A 14819-nucleotide genomic window follows, 5' to 3' on the forward strand; every position below is an offset into this window, starting at 1 on the left:
GCTCAAAGATTTTAGCCATTCAGTTTTTAGCTGCATAATGTTTTATGCATAAATGTTAACGCCAAGCAAGCGGTAGTGCAAGAAGTTCATTTATTCGCAATAAATTGCATTTTGGTAGTATATAATAAATTCACCTAGAGTCAACGATAATTGTATTGATTTTGATTATTACATTTGGGTAATTACTACTTTTTGTCTGCGGTTAAAAACGACAATTCTGCATCAAATGATACCTATAACTGTAGGCGATGTGCTCGAGTCCAGAGATACGGATGAAGGGAACTAGTCGTCTCTTTCATTCGCTAGCCAATGTGATGGATTTTACTCAGGTGGCGCAGATCATTGCTGCGTGCCACTAGTTCTCTCTTTCATTCTCCCGCAGTTCTTATGCATAAGAACAGCGGAAGAATAAAAGAGAGAACTAGTGGCACGCATCAATCATCTGCGCCACCTGAGTAAAATCCATAACATTGATCTAATGCAATGATAGACTTGACGTCATGTATGCAATCGCATAAGAACGTCGAGAGAATAAAAGAGAAGACTAGTTTCTTTCAATCGCACCTCTGGACTGGAGCACATTGAATTGTAGGCATCTTAAACGTTGTGTCAGTATCATTTTGAATCCTTCAAAGTTTGTCAATACAATATGATGTTTTCTTGTGAAGATGTTTGTTGCACCTTTGATGTTTGTTTGAGTACAGCTTCCGCTCGATAACTGCTATAGGTTTTTGATAAATTATTTTGGTTTGACGGTTAACTGCTGTTAAGCATGATTACAATTAATTGTAAAGAAACAGCAATCAGTTATCAAACGGTTGCTGTATTCATAATTGCCAACCTCTAAAGTTAGGAATGCCACCGTAATTCATCAAATTGAACAAATATGACGATGTGTTGGGGTCACAAGATTCATATTGATTATTGCATCTTCAAAAAAAGCTAATGGATGTGCATCAAACATATTGTACGATTGACATTTTTTAATTATATTACCTATCACTTGCCTTTGTCACTATAAGCTGCGGTTTCAAATAATATAAACTTTACAATGTTTTACATCTTAAGTAAATAGTTTATAAAATTCCAGGCATGTCTGAAAGAAAAAACGAGAATAACAAAATGTTGGTTTGAGAATATCTCTGGTTTACTTATATAAGTTATATAATTTTAAATAGTATGTATTTATTTTAAAAAGAGACTTTGACGCTTTTAAACGTACTAAAACAATAAGACTAATAATACTGATGGATTTATTCGTATTTTACATCTTGCATTAAACGTAAGGCAGGATAAAATATGTTTAAATAATTCAACAAACGAATATGTAATGCCTATGAAGTGATTAAATAATTTTACCGATAAAATGTCGTTAGTACTCTTCAATTTTGGGAGCACGATAATCTGCCTGTGTTGACCTGTAGGCGTGAGAGCAACGGGTTGCTTGCTTCGGTTCTCAGTTAATCAAAACAAGTAAAATCATTTTATTTTGTTCGCGGAAACAGATGCCTCAGATTTCTTAAAAATGAAAACATTTCCAAAATAATGAAAACATTTCCAAAAAAATGAAGGAGTGATTAGCCTTCATTATTATACGCAACTTGAATAAAATACTCTTTCGAAAATAGTTTTCATATTTTCAATTTGAATTGTGTTAATATCAAATTTACCACATGGCGCGGGTTTTATGAGCTAATAGTAACCAAAATGTAAACAAGTAAGAATGTATCATAAAATGCGTCTAAAGCCAAATTTCTCTGAACTATACTGCTCGTCACTATACCTTATTTCACATTGATTACTCTGTTCCACGCGCAATTCAGGTGACCACTGTATGTATTTTCAAAAATTATACTGTTTAGGGCGTTTTTGCAAATAATTTTCATTTTCCAAAAACAAAGAAATTAGAAACCAAATGCCTTAGAAAAAGCATGATTTTAGATTGTTCATAAACTGGTGAATATGAGTAAGGCAGGTATTCTGCTCATAAACGCAAATCAGTGCCATGTTTGCTGGATTTCTTATGCATGTGGAACAAATATGCGTTTATAGGTAGCATTCCAGTATATTACAATATAATGATTTCTACAAAACGCCAAAAAATCAACTCAAATTGAAATCCCGATTTTTTAACAGTATAATAGATTTTCTTAATTTGCTACCTATAGCATGGGTGCGATGCATGAAAAATCTCTAGAAATAATTTAAAAAAATGTATGGTAAAATGCATCTCAAACAAACATTTTCGAAGTTGTGAACTATTTTAAAAATGATAGTGATAGTACTTGATAATAATCAAACCGATATATGAATAATATAATAATAGGTAGATCAAAACTGTCATATGTTGACGTTTTGAGAAAATATTCCAAACAAAAAAAAAAGAAGGTGAAGGTGTAAAAGTTACAATCCTTTCTTTATGTGTCTATGAGTGTTATTTTGCATTCGACTGGTGTAGGTTTTGAAAAATATTCAGTTTTGCTTTTCAAACATATTTTCACCTTTAATTTATTTATTTTTTAACATTTCTTGTTGTTTACTCGACCAGTGGAAAATTGTAGCACAATTATATCAAGATTTGTTTCAAATAACATATTTTGTTAAATTTATTTAGAAGCACTTTGAGTTGATGCATTATAACATAAATAAAACAAAATCATTTATAATAACAAAAGCTGTTTCAAATTTGTTCAATTGAAATTATAAATTTGTTATAAAAAATTGAGAGCGGTTGCTTATACATGTACGCTTATATTTATATAAAATTGTTTTTTTTTTTGTTTTAATTCAGTTATGAAAAATAATCAAATGAGTTATATTTTGGTTTAGTCTGAAATATGTCTTAAATATGAAAAGGATAAAGAACTACTTGGGCGCTTTCAAGATTTACTTTGGAATTGTTGTCAATAGTTGTGTTCACAAGTGTTATGGAATGTAAGGTCGCCTCACTCTATTATATGGTACCATTTATTGTGCACGGTAATTAATAACCGTGTGTCTGGTTTTCGTAACTAAGGAGTGTATCGAAAAGTAGTCGCAAACATTCAAAACGGTATCTCTAAGATAGTTCATATTTTTAAAAGCTTTTTTCACGCAAATCTTTATCATGTCATCAAATATTGAATCAGCTAAAAAATATTGAATAATATGCAGTCTTTATATAAATACAACAAGGTTTATAAGGCATGGAAAATAAAATCTTGCACAAAATTACATTTTTGAAGTGTCTTCTGAAGATTCGATGATTTGTATTGAACAAAATGTATATCAAACAAAATAGGATGAAAAGCTTATTCTATCGGAAAACATGTTTACTTCAGACAGCACGTAAAAAGAAATTCAAAAAAATAAATTATTGATCTAAAAAACCTCAATTATTGGAATAAGGTCGGTTTTAGAAAGTCACTTTTGTTTAATCAACTTTTGAAGCTCTGTCATATACAGCGGTAATTATATATAGTAACATTTTTTGCTTACGTTACTTCATAAATATGCAAAGCAACTTTTCCAATCAAAAAATATTTTTTATTCATTACAATTCATTATGATTACCATTAACGTGTAGAAAGAAAAAATCAAAAAACGAGGTCCTTAAAAATCGACTTTTTTCGATTTTTGTATTTGCTCTCAAATGCTTGTTAATGAATTATTCAAAATATTGTTTACACTATGTCATGAGAGTTGTGGCACAGATTATATTAGCATAAATAAAAACTAATTTTTTTCTTAAAATTTAACACATTTATTAACATATCAATTTTTTCAGAGGTGTGCAAGATTCTCATCGACATCTGTTAGTAATTTGCAAAACTATCATGCAAAATGCCACTTTATTGAAACAATATCACCGCATCATCATTTTTAAATACATTGTAAAGCATTTCTGATCAAAAAATTGTTTGTAGGTTCAACCCATTATTTTTGAGACTGTTTTGAAATTTTGCGACTACTTTTCTATACACTCCTTATTTGATTGAGTATCTTGAAATAACGTTGTTGACGATGCAATTATATTGCTAGTAGAGTACACTTTCAGTTTTAAAATTATTCAATGAGTAATTCACAATAAAAATAATAAAAAAGAGAAGAAACAGAATACTTACACCGTTTTTTCAAAACCATCATAAAAAGTTTAACTGTATTATCCAAATGATTTCAAATTCCATCAATTGCTTAATATGAAGTAGATAAAAATAATTCCAAAACAATGAAAATAATGTTTGTTAAGTAATTTTAACCCTTTTTTACTAATAAATGGGTTCAGAAACCATACATATCAAAAGGAGACCATTCATCGTGCAAACAAGTTTAAACCGATATATCGCGATAAATCATAAAAAGATGAATTTTAATTAAATCTTTAGGCTCTTGCAATAAAAGCTATCTAATTGAAAGAAGCTACGGTGAAAATATTTTTTAAATTATGCAATATTAAATAATTTATCACAATATTTATAAACGTGAAATTTTAGTGTTTCTACTAAAAATGCTGAAAAAGCAGACTACCAAAGATAACTCCGATGAATTTCATGATATACACAAAGCTTTTCAAATGTGCAAAAACTACTTTATTTATTTCAAACGTAACAAGAAGTGCTTTATTTCATCAGTTTAATCTTATTTCACCAGAATACTGTTTGTAAAGAATGTATGGAAATTCAGTTAGCATCGACATATGTGCACGGTGACTGGTGTTTTAACGGTTAACAGTTTCCAGGCTTTGGAAATAAAATCATAACGTGAATATTTACTAAAAATACGTCTGGAGAATTTTTTATGTTTTTTTCAACAAAACTGTATATTTTTTAAAACTTATACATACAACTTGATTGCCCAATAATACTTACAAAAAACAATACAAATGTAGCTCAGCATTTAGTTTACCAATTAGAACATCATAATAATATTTGCAAGAAACGTCGAAATATTACTTTTTGATTAAAATTGATAATTTTCATGAATTTATCTCGCGGAACGACGCGGATGAAATTTCACCGATTTTTTAGATAGATGATATGTTTTAAAACATGCAAAGTGAAATCATACTTTTGTAACCTTGGCATTGTATTTACCTTAATCGGTTTGTCACAACTTCGTTATCAATGACATTTATGAGAAAAAGAGAGTTAATGGGGTTTAATTATTTATTTAGCAAGGGTATCTCATTTCATTTTTTTAATAATGTTTTTTCACAATATACGCAAAATTGCAGTGTACGCAAAATAGCAATAGTATGAAATCCCATACTGTTTTTTTTTTCAAATGTAGATGCATTTTACCAACAAACATTGTTTCGATATCTGACGCCATGCCGACCAGTGGATTAAAACAAAGTTGTATCACAATTATATCTAAATTTGTTACGAATAACAAATGTTGTTTTATTTTTGTTGAGTTGGCTGAGGAGTTGTAATACAATTGAAACAAAATCAGTTATAATAACACAGGCTGTTTTAAACTATAATCATAATTATAACACAATTTGTTCCAAAAATCCTGAAAGTTTTATTTCATGTTAAGAAAATAACAAAATTGGTTATAAGTCAGTTATGAAAGGTAACACAATGAGTTATAGTTTTGTTTAATTTATAACATGATGAGTTATATTTTTGTTTAAATTATAACATTTTGTTTCAATTTTGTTTAATTTAGAGGACATTTTGTTATAATTTTTGTGATTTCAACTATTAACCAGCCAAAATTATAACATATTTTGTAACAAAATACATCCTATCTAAGTAACAAATAATGTGATAATTCAGTTGTAATCCACTGGTCGGGATGTTCTGAGTTCAACGAACGATTCGCCCGAGATGAACTAGCCTAGGGCTAAAAATCTCGTTAATAAAGTCAAACCAACCAACCAACCAACGAACGATTGCCATTTATTGTCATGTGATATTCACTATAGGGGAGGTGTACCAGTTTTGGCCACCCTAAGCAAAAATATGGTTTATACATAAATCAAAAGACCTTTGGTTACTGTTAATACATTAAACGAAAGCTTTCAATCCATGCTCAGCAGGGAAAATATAAAAACTAATCAGAAACTTTGTTTTTGTTTTGAAAATGGCGAAAACTAGACCACTTGCACCAGAATTCGCCACGATTTTAATTTCGGTTCCTGAATTCGCCACCTACGTTGATTGCTTATGGAGGGTGGCGAATCAGGAACACCATGGCGAAAATAGGTGCAAAGGAGCAAACAATTTTAAGGAAAATGATTTTTTTCTATTATTTTCTGGGAAAATTTTGCGGTTTCCAAGAATGTTTCCATATCATCTTAAAGCAATCTAGCGAACACTAAACTACACGAACACGAATAACTGGTACATGGCGAATACCGGTACACCTTCCCTATTTCACAGCACAGTTCAAAATACCAATAACTTGTACTGTTATAATAGACTTGACTCTAACATCATATGATTATCATTGTATGGCAGTCTAAAATATAATTTGTTGATCGAAAATAAGTTCTCTCCCCTAAATATTAGGAATCATTCAGCACATAGAAATGTTGCTCGATGTAAAAAGTGGAGTGTATATTCGCGATGGAAGTTGCGAATACGACGCATGTAAGTCAAGATCCCAACAGGTCTTCAATGGTGTACTTTTTGGGATAAGTAATTTAGAAAATAATCAACAAAACAAATAAATTACTTAATTCAACTATCACTTCATCATTCTAAATAAAAATAAATTTTACCAAACAAGTCCTTCGTTTTGCATATTCTGAGGTTCAGAAAAGTTTCCAGAGGTCATGAATTCTGGGCTGCCTGATCTGGGGCCGTCCATCATGTTTTCAGGAGCACTCCCACCAGTGGTGGCGTTTGCAGGTGGGCCATTAGGTTGGTTGAGAAAGTTCGTCTCTGGTGTTAACCCACTGAACTCGTTCACCATGGGGATCGGTCCGGCGTGGTCCATAGGTCCTCCTGTACAGAAGCGAAAGCTAAGCGTTAACCGTCGATTGGTCAAAATATGTGGTTTTCAGGGTGTAGGTTTACTACTTACCGGGAGCGTTAAAAGGCATTGGTCCGCCAGGATGACCAGGGAAAAAAGGTGCATCATGAGGATGGAATGGCGGACCGCCATAACCAAAATCAAATTTGCCATCAGTCGCAAAATAAGGAAATCCTGGTTCATCCAGTCCACCGGGAGATAAGTTCATTGGAAATCCACGCATTTTTCGAGCTCCTCCAAAAAATGGACCTCTTCCCATACTGGTTAGCTGTTTCAGTCTTCGTTCCTTCGACCGTTTGTTTTGAAACCACACCTGGAATTTGAAAATATTTAGAAATAATATTATATCTTGCAGCATATTCGTCCTAAATGACACGTAGGAAGAAGACATGCTTCAATATAAGTTTATATATAAGGAATTTTATATGAAAAAAACTTCACTGGTTCAGAATTGTATGATTGGTTAAGGGTAGTGTATCAATTGGCTTGTTTAGGGTAACCAGTTTCTTACATATTCTGAATAAACGTTAAAAAATGAACTAGAATCCAAAATTTCACAATTTTCCGTGACCTGGAACTATTTTTAAAATACGTTTGAAATTAGTATGAAAATCACTTCTGAATCACCCCTCGGCAAACTTTACTTAGGGACGAGCTGTCATTATGTAAATTGAAATATCATTGAGTCAACAAATTGAAATCATTTTTAATCATTCATAATATTAAAATACAAAATACAAAAAAACTGTGATTTTTTCATCACTAAACAACCAAAATTTGACAAGCAACAAAGACATTGTTTTAATGACAATTTGATTCCCTGGTTCAGGGTGAACCGTAGTCAAGAGTCGAGATATTCTCACGGAGAAAAAATAAAGGTAAACCCAAAAATTTTTTAGTTATTTTCAAACTAAAGATTAAGTTGAATATTGCACAAGCAAAATCTTAGTTTTTTTAGCCTCTTGGAGTGGTTGAATCAAACTATTGTTTTGGTTGATTTTTCATTCACAAAATATTTGAATTCAACAAAAGTTTATTTGAAACAAACAAAAAATTAATTGTTTGTTTGGACATTTGTAAAAACAACTAATGCTTTAGTTTGTTTTAAACAAGTATAATCAGTTTGAAGTTACCAATCTTTAGTTTGCAGCAAACAAATTAATTGCTTAAAATTAACAAACCGTTGGTGGTTGATAGGTTTACTGTAATATATATGATTTTAATCAATTGATTTTAATGATGGTAATAAATAAAATCATGTTACATGCAACAAAAGGATTTTTTTTATTTTTGTGAAACAAATACGATGCTTCTATTTCATTTCCATCAAGTTAGCTTCCGAAATAAGTCAGCATTAACATCCATATCCATATATGGATATGGATGTTGACATATATCCATTATGAATATGGATGTTGATCTGCGAAAATAGAAGAGAATAACATATACTTATTCGGTCTGAGTTTAAGCTATATGAATATAAATACCTTTTGTCGTTTTCGGTAAAAATGCACAGATAATCTTTCGAGGTTGATTTGGAATACGACTATTCATTCCAGAAACACAAATGCGGAATAAAATCTTCATAATAACCGAACTCAAAGAGGAATAATCAAGAACCATATTTACAGCGCATTTCAAACTATTATTTTGTTTGTTTCAGACCCTAACAAAATTAAAGTTAAATTTTAAATTTGATGTTGATCCTTTGAACATAATCTTTTAGTTTTAAAGGGAACTACTCGAATAAAAATTAAAGAACCTGTAGGTGAATTCCGGCGAACAATTTCTTCGAAGAGAAGAAATTTTCTTCCATTACGCGCCAGCAAGAAAATTTTCTTTTTTTCGAAGAAAATACGCGCCGGAATTCGCCTACTGTTCTGTGGTAAAAATAAACCAACTATTTGTCGAAATAGAAACAAAGAAATTAGTATGTTGGTGACAATGGAGCAGGTAGAAATGGCTTTAATGTTTGGGTTCAAATAACCTAATACGCAAGTTAGTTTCAAACTAAAACAGCTTAGCTTATTGCAAAAAACTCATGTTTAAGAACAACAAAAATCTTTGTTTGCTTTTCAACAAACGATTTAGTTGCTTCAAACTAGACTGGTTTTTCTTCGTGTTATTTTACATTGCCAGACAATAGCAGCACTCTCTCCTACCTTCGCGATCAAGGCGGGTCCACTTAGAATAAGAACTAGAATGAAAATTGATTTGTAGTGGTGTACCGTAAGGACGCCATTCACCGCTTATGCTCCATTCACCGCTCATAGAGTTATTTTAAAAAATCTGAACAAATTTTCGCTATAAAAGTTTTTACCATGTATTGGTATACCAAGAAGGGTTGTATCAAAATGAAATCTATATGATTTTATCTTATACATTTTTTCTAAAAAATAATTATGGGCTGTTTAGTTCAACAATGATTTTACTATGGCAGATCAAAAAATGCTTCTTGGCTGCTTATGATAAATATGTTGTCGTACTACAGTACAAAGATAATAACCAGCTAATGGAAGTAAATTGATTCCAACTAGTATAAAGTGACCAGACGTCCCGCGTTTCGTGGGACAGCGCAATTTTCAAATTGATATTACAGCGTCAAATCTATTTGTTTGACTGCAAAAAGCATTTAGATCATGTTTTAGGCCTAAAATGATTGTAAAATACATATCCAATACGAAAAATATTTGATTGGGAACGAGATCTGACAGGGCGTCCCGCGTTTCGCGGGACATATATGTTCGCTTTAAACTAGTACTGTGTATAGGGCCTTATACTTAGGATGAGCGGTGAATGGCGCCCTAAACTTGTATCATTGGCATACATGTCGTTCGATACCATTATACATTTTTCACATTTCAACTTTTTTCCTACAAAAACAAATGGTTTATCTTGCGTTTAGCGCAAAAAGTTATGAAAAATATCAAACGACGGATTTTTGACAGAAATTAACATGTTGACATGCTGTTAAATGAGCGGTGAATGGCGTCCTTGCAGTAACTACAAAAATGCTATGGGGATGGAAAATAGCCTATACCGATGAGGAAAAGCAAAAAAATCTGTTCTTTGTACTTTTGATTCACTTCGGCAAAGTGGTTCAGAAATTTATACAATTTGCATTCCTATACTAAAGTGAATCTTGGAGGTACCTAAGATTTTTTCAACCTCTTTTACTCCACAAACAAGGTCAATACTTTTCGTACAATATGATCAGTAAGGAATATAACTTTATGAGTTTCTGAATTTTATCTAAAATAACATCCAAACTGTAACAAATTCAATCCCGACTCGACACTTTGGTAACGATCGTCCAAATTGTCATACAAATCAAACTTTTTATTGTTATTTTAATAATTTTATTGACAACCCGACTGTGATTCAAGTTACCGCGAACCAGCGTTGATAAAGATTTTCTGAATGAACATCTTCCTACTCTTGCTTATATTCTCATACAGTGGACAACGCGGATCATTCGTTTTGGCGACCGACGGCATATATATAATTTTGTCTCCTTCACACTTACTTTTCTCATAGCCTGACCGTATAGGTAAGCCGTGGCCTGCGGCTTTTGATGCTTATTTTTTATGATGTAGCCGAAAGCGGGAGAAATGAATAACAATCGGAAAAGGTAGTAACGAACGGCTTTCTTCATCGCCTCCTTCAGGATATGAAAAAACGGCGGTTGGGTAGAACTGATTTTATGGCCCATCATGGGTCGGTATCGAAAAAGTATTTATGCGTTGTTCACCGTTCGATGCGACGCGTTATTAGCGTTCGTAAAGAGTTCATAAAACTTTATGGAATGATCTATTCAGCTGATGTTTGAAGAAATCCATTTTTTTTTCTTCATCAGAATCGATATCAATGCTGACATATGTAGGAACACTATCGATTGTAAGTCAACATGCAGTGATGTGACTACACACCTAAAATATAGCACCGAACTCGGTTGGATCATATCCAAGTAACTATCTGTTCGGTAGGCTGCTCAGTTTCATAAAGATCTACAGAATGATCGTAAAATATCTCTTCTGCTACGATCCATGAGTTCCGAGATACTCTATGAATCTTATTTTATTCATCACTACTCTCATCCCAGCTACAACAGTGCTTGCTTCTCAAAATTATATTAACGAGTTTCTACGAGTTTCCTTTACCAATGGTAGCATTTTGGCATTTGTATACATTTATCTAAACTTTATTATCTTGTGAAAAGTTTTTTTCGTCCATCTTGGGCGCATTTAGATCAAATTTTGTAAACTTGCTTCTCTAGATGAAGCTCAGCTGAGCTTGTTGATGGTGAAAGTTCACCAGAATATGGTACACGGAAGACTTCGGATTGCACATGTGTGTTGATGTGTGTGTTGATATACGCCCTGCATAGACCAAAGTAATGTCAAGAAGAAAAGATCTTCTATTCGACAAGGAATGAACCTATCCGCCTACAGTAGGGTGCAGAACCTCTAGGGCACTTCCATGATTCACAGCATGGGGGGTTTTTATCGGCCGAATTGTCTGAAACTTTGCAGAAAGAGGAACTACAGTAAGACGCATCTTGTGGCCAAATATGAGATTTGTAGCTTGTTAAAAACCCGCCTGCCCAAGTGAATTAAAAGTGTCAAGAATTGGGTCAGGCTTCCTACCTACTGCTTTGACATAAATGTTACAACTAGAGATGTGCTCCAATGCTCATTTTACCGGCGGTGTCACATACAGTCATTTGATGCTGGCCTCTTAGGCGCCGTTCACAAATCACGAAACACACTAGGGGAGAAGGGAGTAAGTTGAAGCGTTACGGCTCATACAGAAATTTTATTTTTTTCATACAAAAAGTTTTACGGACGGGGGAAGGGGGACAAAAATTAACAATTTTAGCGTTACGTGACAAATGGACGCTGCTTTGGAAGGGCTCGAATAATATTCTTCACGAATAGACGACGTATCGAATCAAAAATATAATTCTTGTTACTCTTTTTTTTTAACATGGCCACCGGATTTTCTGAGGTCATGTCCAAATCAATTTTTTTTTCGTCGCTTGTAATTTTGTGCGGTGTGAATTTATATAGATGTTAATATTTTTCCAAGAAACTAGAACCAATTGAAAATCTATTGCCGATGGGCGCAATAAGATTCGCTGGAAAAAGATTCAGAATACGGCCATTTCCGTAAAACTGGTTCTGGAAAATATGGTCAGGCATATTTGTATTGCCAATACAAATCCAAGTGGGCATCAAACTTCAAGATGATGATTCCGGGAAAATATTCAGAACCATTAGAAGCACTGAACCGTATAGTAGGTTCGAGTAGCTCCGGAGGAAGTGGTCAATTTCGTACATATCCTAATCCATATCAATATGGGTATCGAACATCAAGATTTTTGAAGGCGATGCTTCTCGAAATTGGTCATCCCCTGAGTTGCTCATAAAAGCATAACTGTGCCATATGAATTTTCACACCAACACCTTCTTTCATCGCAAATTCCATTTTTCAATGCATGCTTTACTATGCTTATAAAAATTAACACACTTTGTTTGGAAATGTTGTGAAAAAATATGAAGTTGGTGCATATTGAAAAATAAAAGCTTAACAGTTTCTATATGAACTTTTAAACCAAATAGCAACTGCGAAACGTAAATTGTGTTCATGTTTATATTTTTTGCTAATCAATAGAAGCAAAATAAGTTATCTATACGGTTGTGTTTAATGAATATGATATGTATAAATGTACTAGAAAATTATGAATATATGAGAGCTTGAGCTTGAGCTTGATTGGCCGCCCGTGGATGCACTCCAGTATCGCCAGATCAGCTGCACTTACACAAGGAACCAACCGAATGACTGCTTGGGACTAACAGGCATCCTCAGTGTATAAGTGCTGGTGATCTTCTATTTTTAGGCAACAATGGCACCTGCCACGTCAGAATGCAGACCAATGAGGGGAAGGGGGAGGAATTGATGATGCATTGAACTGACTCCCACGTAGACCGTATATTCCACTGCATCCACGTCAGTTCATGCGGGAGTGTATGGATTGGGGGAAAGGCATGGCAGAGAGGTTTGCTTTTGTGGTTAGCAGACTGCCTATGTATCAGGCGTAAGAAAGGCGTGCGCGTGGAAGTAGGAAGCGTTAGGGAAACGGTTCCTTGTCCGTCTCTGGTTCTAGCGTTTGCTATGAACGAATAGTTTGAGTGTGATATATTTAGAATGGAAGATAGAAGCAAGTGAAAGATATACAACTACAAAGTACGAGGAAAGGGACGGGCCTGGGATTGAACCCATGACCTTCTGCATATGAAGCAGAAGCGGTAGCCATCAGACCACCAACCCCGTCTATAGAAAATTATGAATATATGTATGAAGAGACAAACATCACATTTTGAGCGCTATTTTCTCAATGCCTACTTTTTCCATATGGGACAGTTATGCCTTTATGGGCAGTGAGAGTCATTCCCCCTCTCATACCTACTAAAGAATACCACAGGTTCTAGAAATGCTTCTGGAAGCATCACCTTGTTGAAGCCTTTAAGTTCAATATCCATATTGATATAATTCCGGATGTGCCCATTCACAACATACACCTCAAATCTACTACAGAGTAGTCGTGACAGCCTGTGGCAGGAAATGCTTGCATCATCTTCAAAAATGGTTTTACCATTCTCCGGACACGTTCAAATTTGACCACATCCCCAAGGGCACCTCGAACCTACTATAGAGTGGCCATAGCAGTTGGTTATTCTAAAAATGGTTCCAAAAGTCTCAGCTTCATAGTTCGATACTCATATTGATATGGTTCCGGACATGTTTTGAATTGGCCATATCCATCGGGGCACTTGGATCCAACTACAGAGTGGTCCTGACAGCCGTTGTTCTGGAAATACTCTGTAAGCAACACCTTCAAAAATCTTAAAATCAGAGCTGCTCGAAGTCACTATCAATGCTTAAAATTTGCTGATTTGTACAGGCCGACTGCGATACAAATCGGATCATTCCATCACGGATCACGTGATCACTCATTCTGCAGTGATTTTGATCTAGAGTGCGATGTCACATCACTGCTGTTGGTTGTCAAATCAAAGTGATATTGATAGCTCGCAAGTGATATTGATAGTTTTAGACCATCAGCCATCAGCTGATATGATTGATATTAGGCAACTCTGCTTAAAATTCGATACCCATATTGATATGGAACTGCACATGTTCCTTCCCCCGGGGCACTTGGAACCTACTACAGATTGGTCAGAGCATATTCTTCTTCTTGACATTACGTCCCCACTGGGACAGAGCCTGCTTCTCAGCTTAGTGTTATTATGAGCACTTCCATAGTTATTAACTGAGAGCTTTCTTTGCCAAATTTTCCATTTTTGAAAGGAAGCCAAGGAAATTTCCATCATGAAAAGATCTTGGACCGACCGGGAATCGAACCCAGGCACCTTCAGCATGACTTTGATTGGTAGCCGCGGACTCTAACCACTCGAATAAGGAAGGCCCCGGTCAGAGCATCTAATAGTTTTGAATAGTTCACCGGAAGCATTATCTTGAAGTTTGATGCCTACTTGGACATAGTTCCATAGACAAATGTGACTGACTATATTTTCCGGAACCATGTTACCGAAAATGATCATTTATCTGCCGGCATTCAATTTTCAATTAGTTCCAGTTTTTTTTTAATCTATACTACTTCACACCGCACAAAAATACAAGGGACAGAAAAATGTGATTTGGATATATATCCATAGGTTGTGCTACTTTTCCCCGAATGTCAGTTCCCCGAATGTCGTTTCCCCGAACGCCAGTTCCCCGAATACCAGTTCCCCGAATATCCCGTTTCCCCGAATAGCCCACTTCCCCGAAAA

General features: G+C 34.2%; 1 protein-coding gene across 2 annotated transcripts in view; it reads right to left on the minus strand.

Annotated features, from left to right (window-relative positions):
- Positions 1 to 618: 618 nt before the first annotated feature.
- Positions 619 to 14819, minus strand: part of LOC110677735 (LIM/homeobox protein Lhx5) — a 184078-nt gene continuing 169877 nt past the window's right edge. The window contains exons 5-7 of one of the 2 annotated variants that reach the window (XM_021848953.1): positions 7015 to 7276; positions 6710 to 6935; positions 619 to 1096 (exon numbers count right to left, since the gene is read on the minus strand). In XM_021848953.1, the coding sequence (XP_021704645.1) occupies position 1096; positions 6710 to 6935; positions 7015 to 7276 (489 nt within the window). In that variant the 3' untranslated portion in view covers positions 619 to 1095. Of the gene's footprint in view, positions 1097 to 6705; positions 6936 to 7014; positions 7277 to 14819 lie in introns of those variants that run through there. The other variant, XM_021848952.1, reaches the window with a different exon arrangement.

This window comes from Aedes aegypti, chromosome 3, assembly GCF_002204515.2.
Source record: "Aedes aegypti strain LVP_AGWG chromosome 3, AaegL5.0 Primary Assembly, whole genome shotgun sequence".
Classification (NCBI taxonomy): Eukaryota; Metazoa; Arthropoda; class Insecta; order Diptera; family Culicidae; genus Aedes; species Aedes aegypti.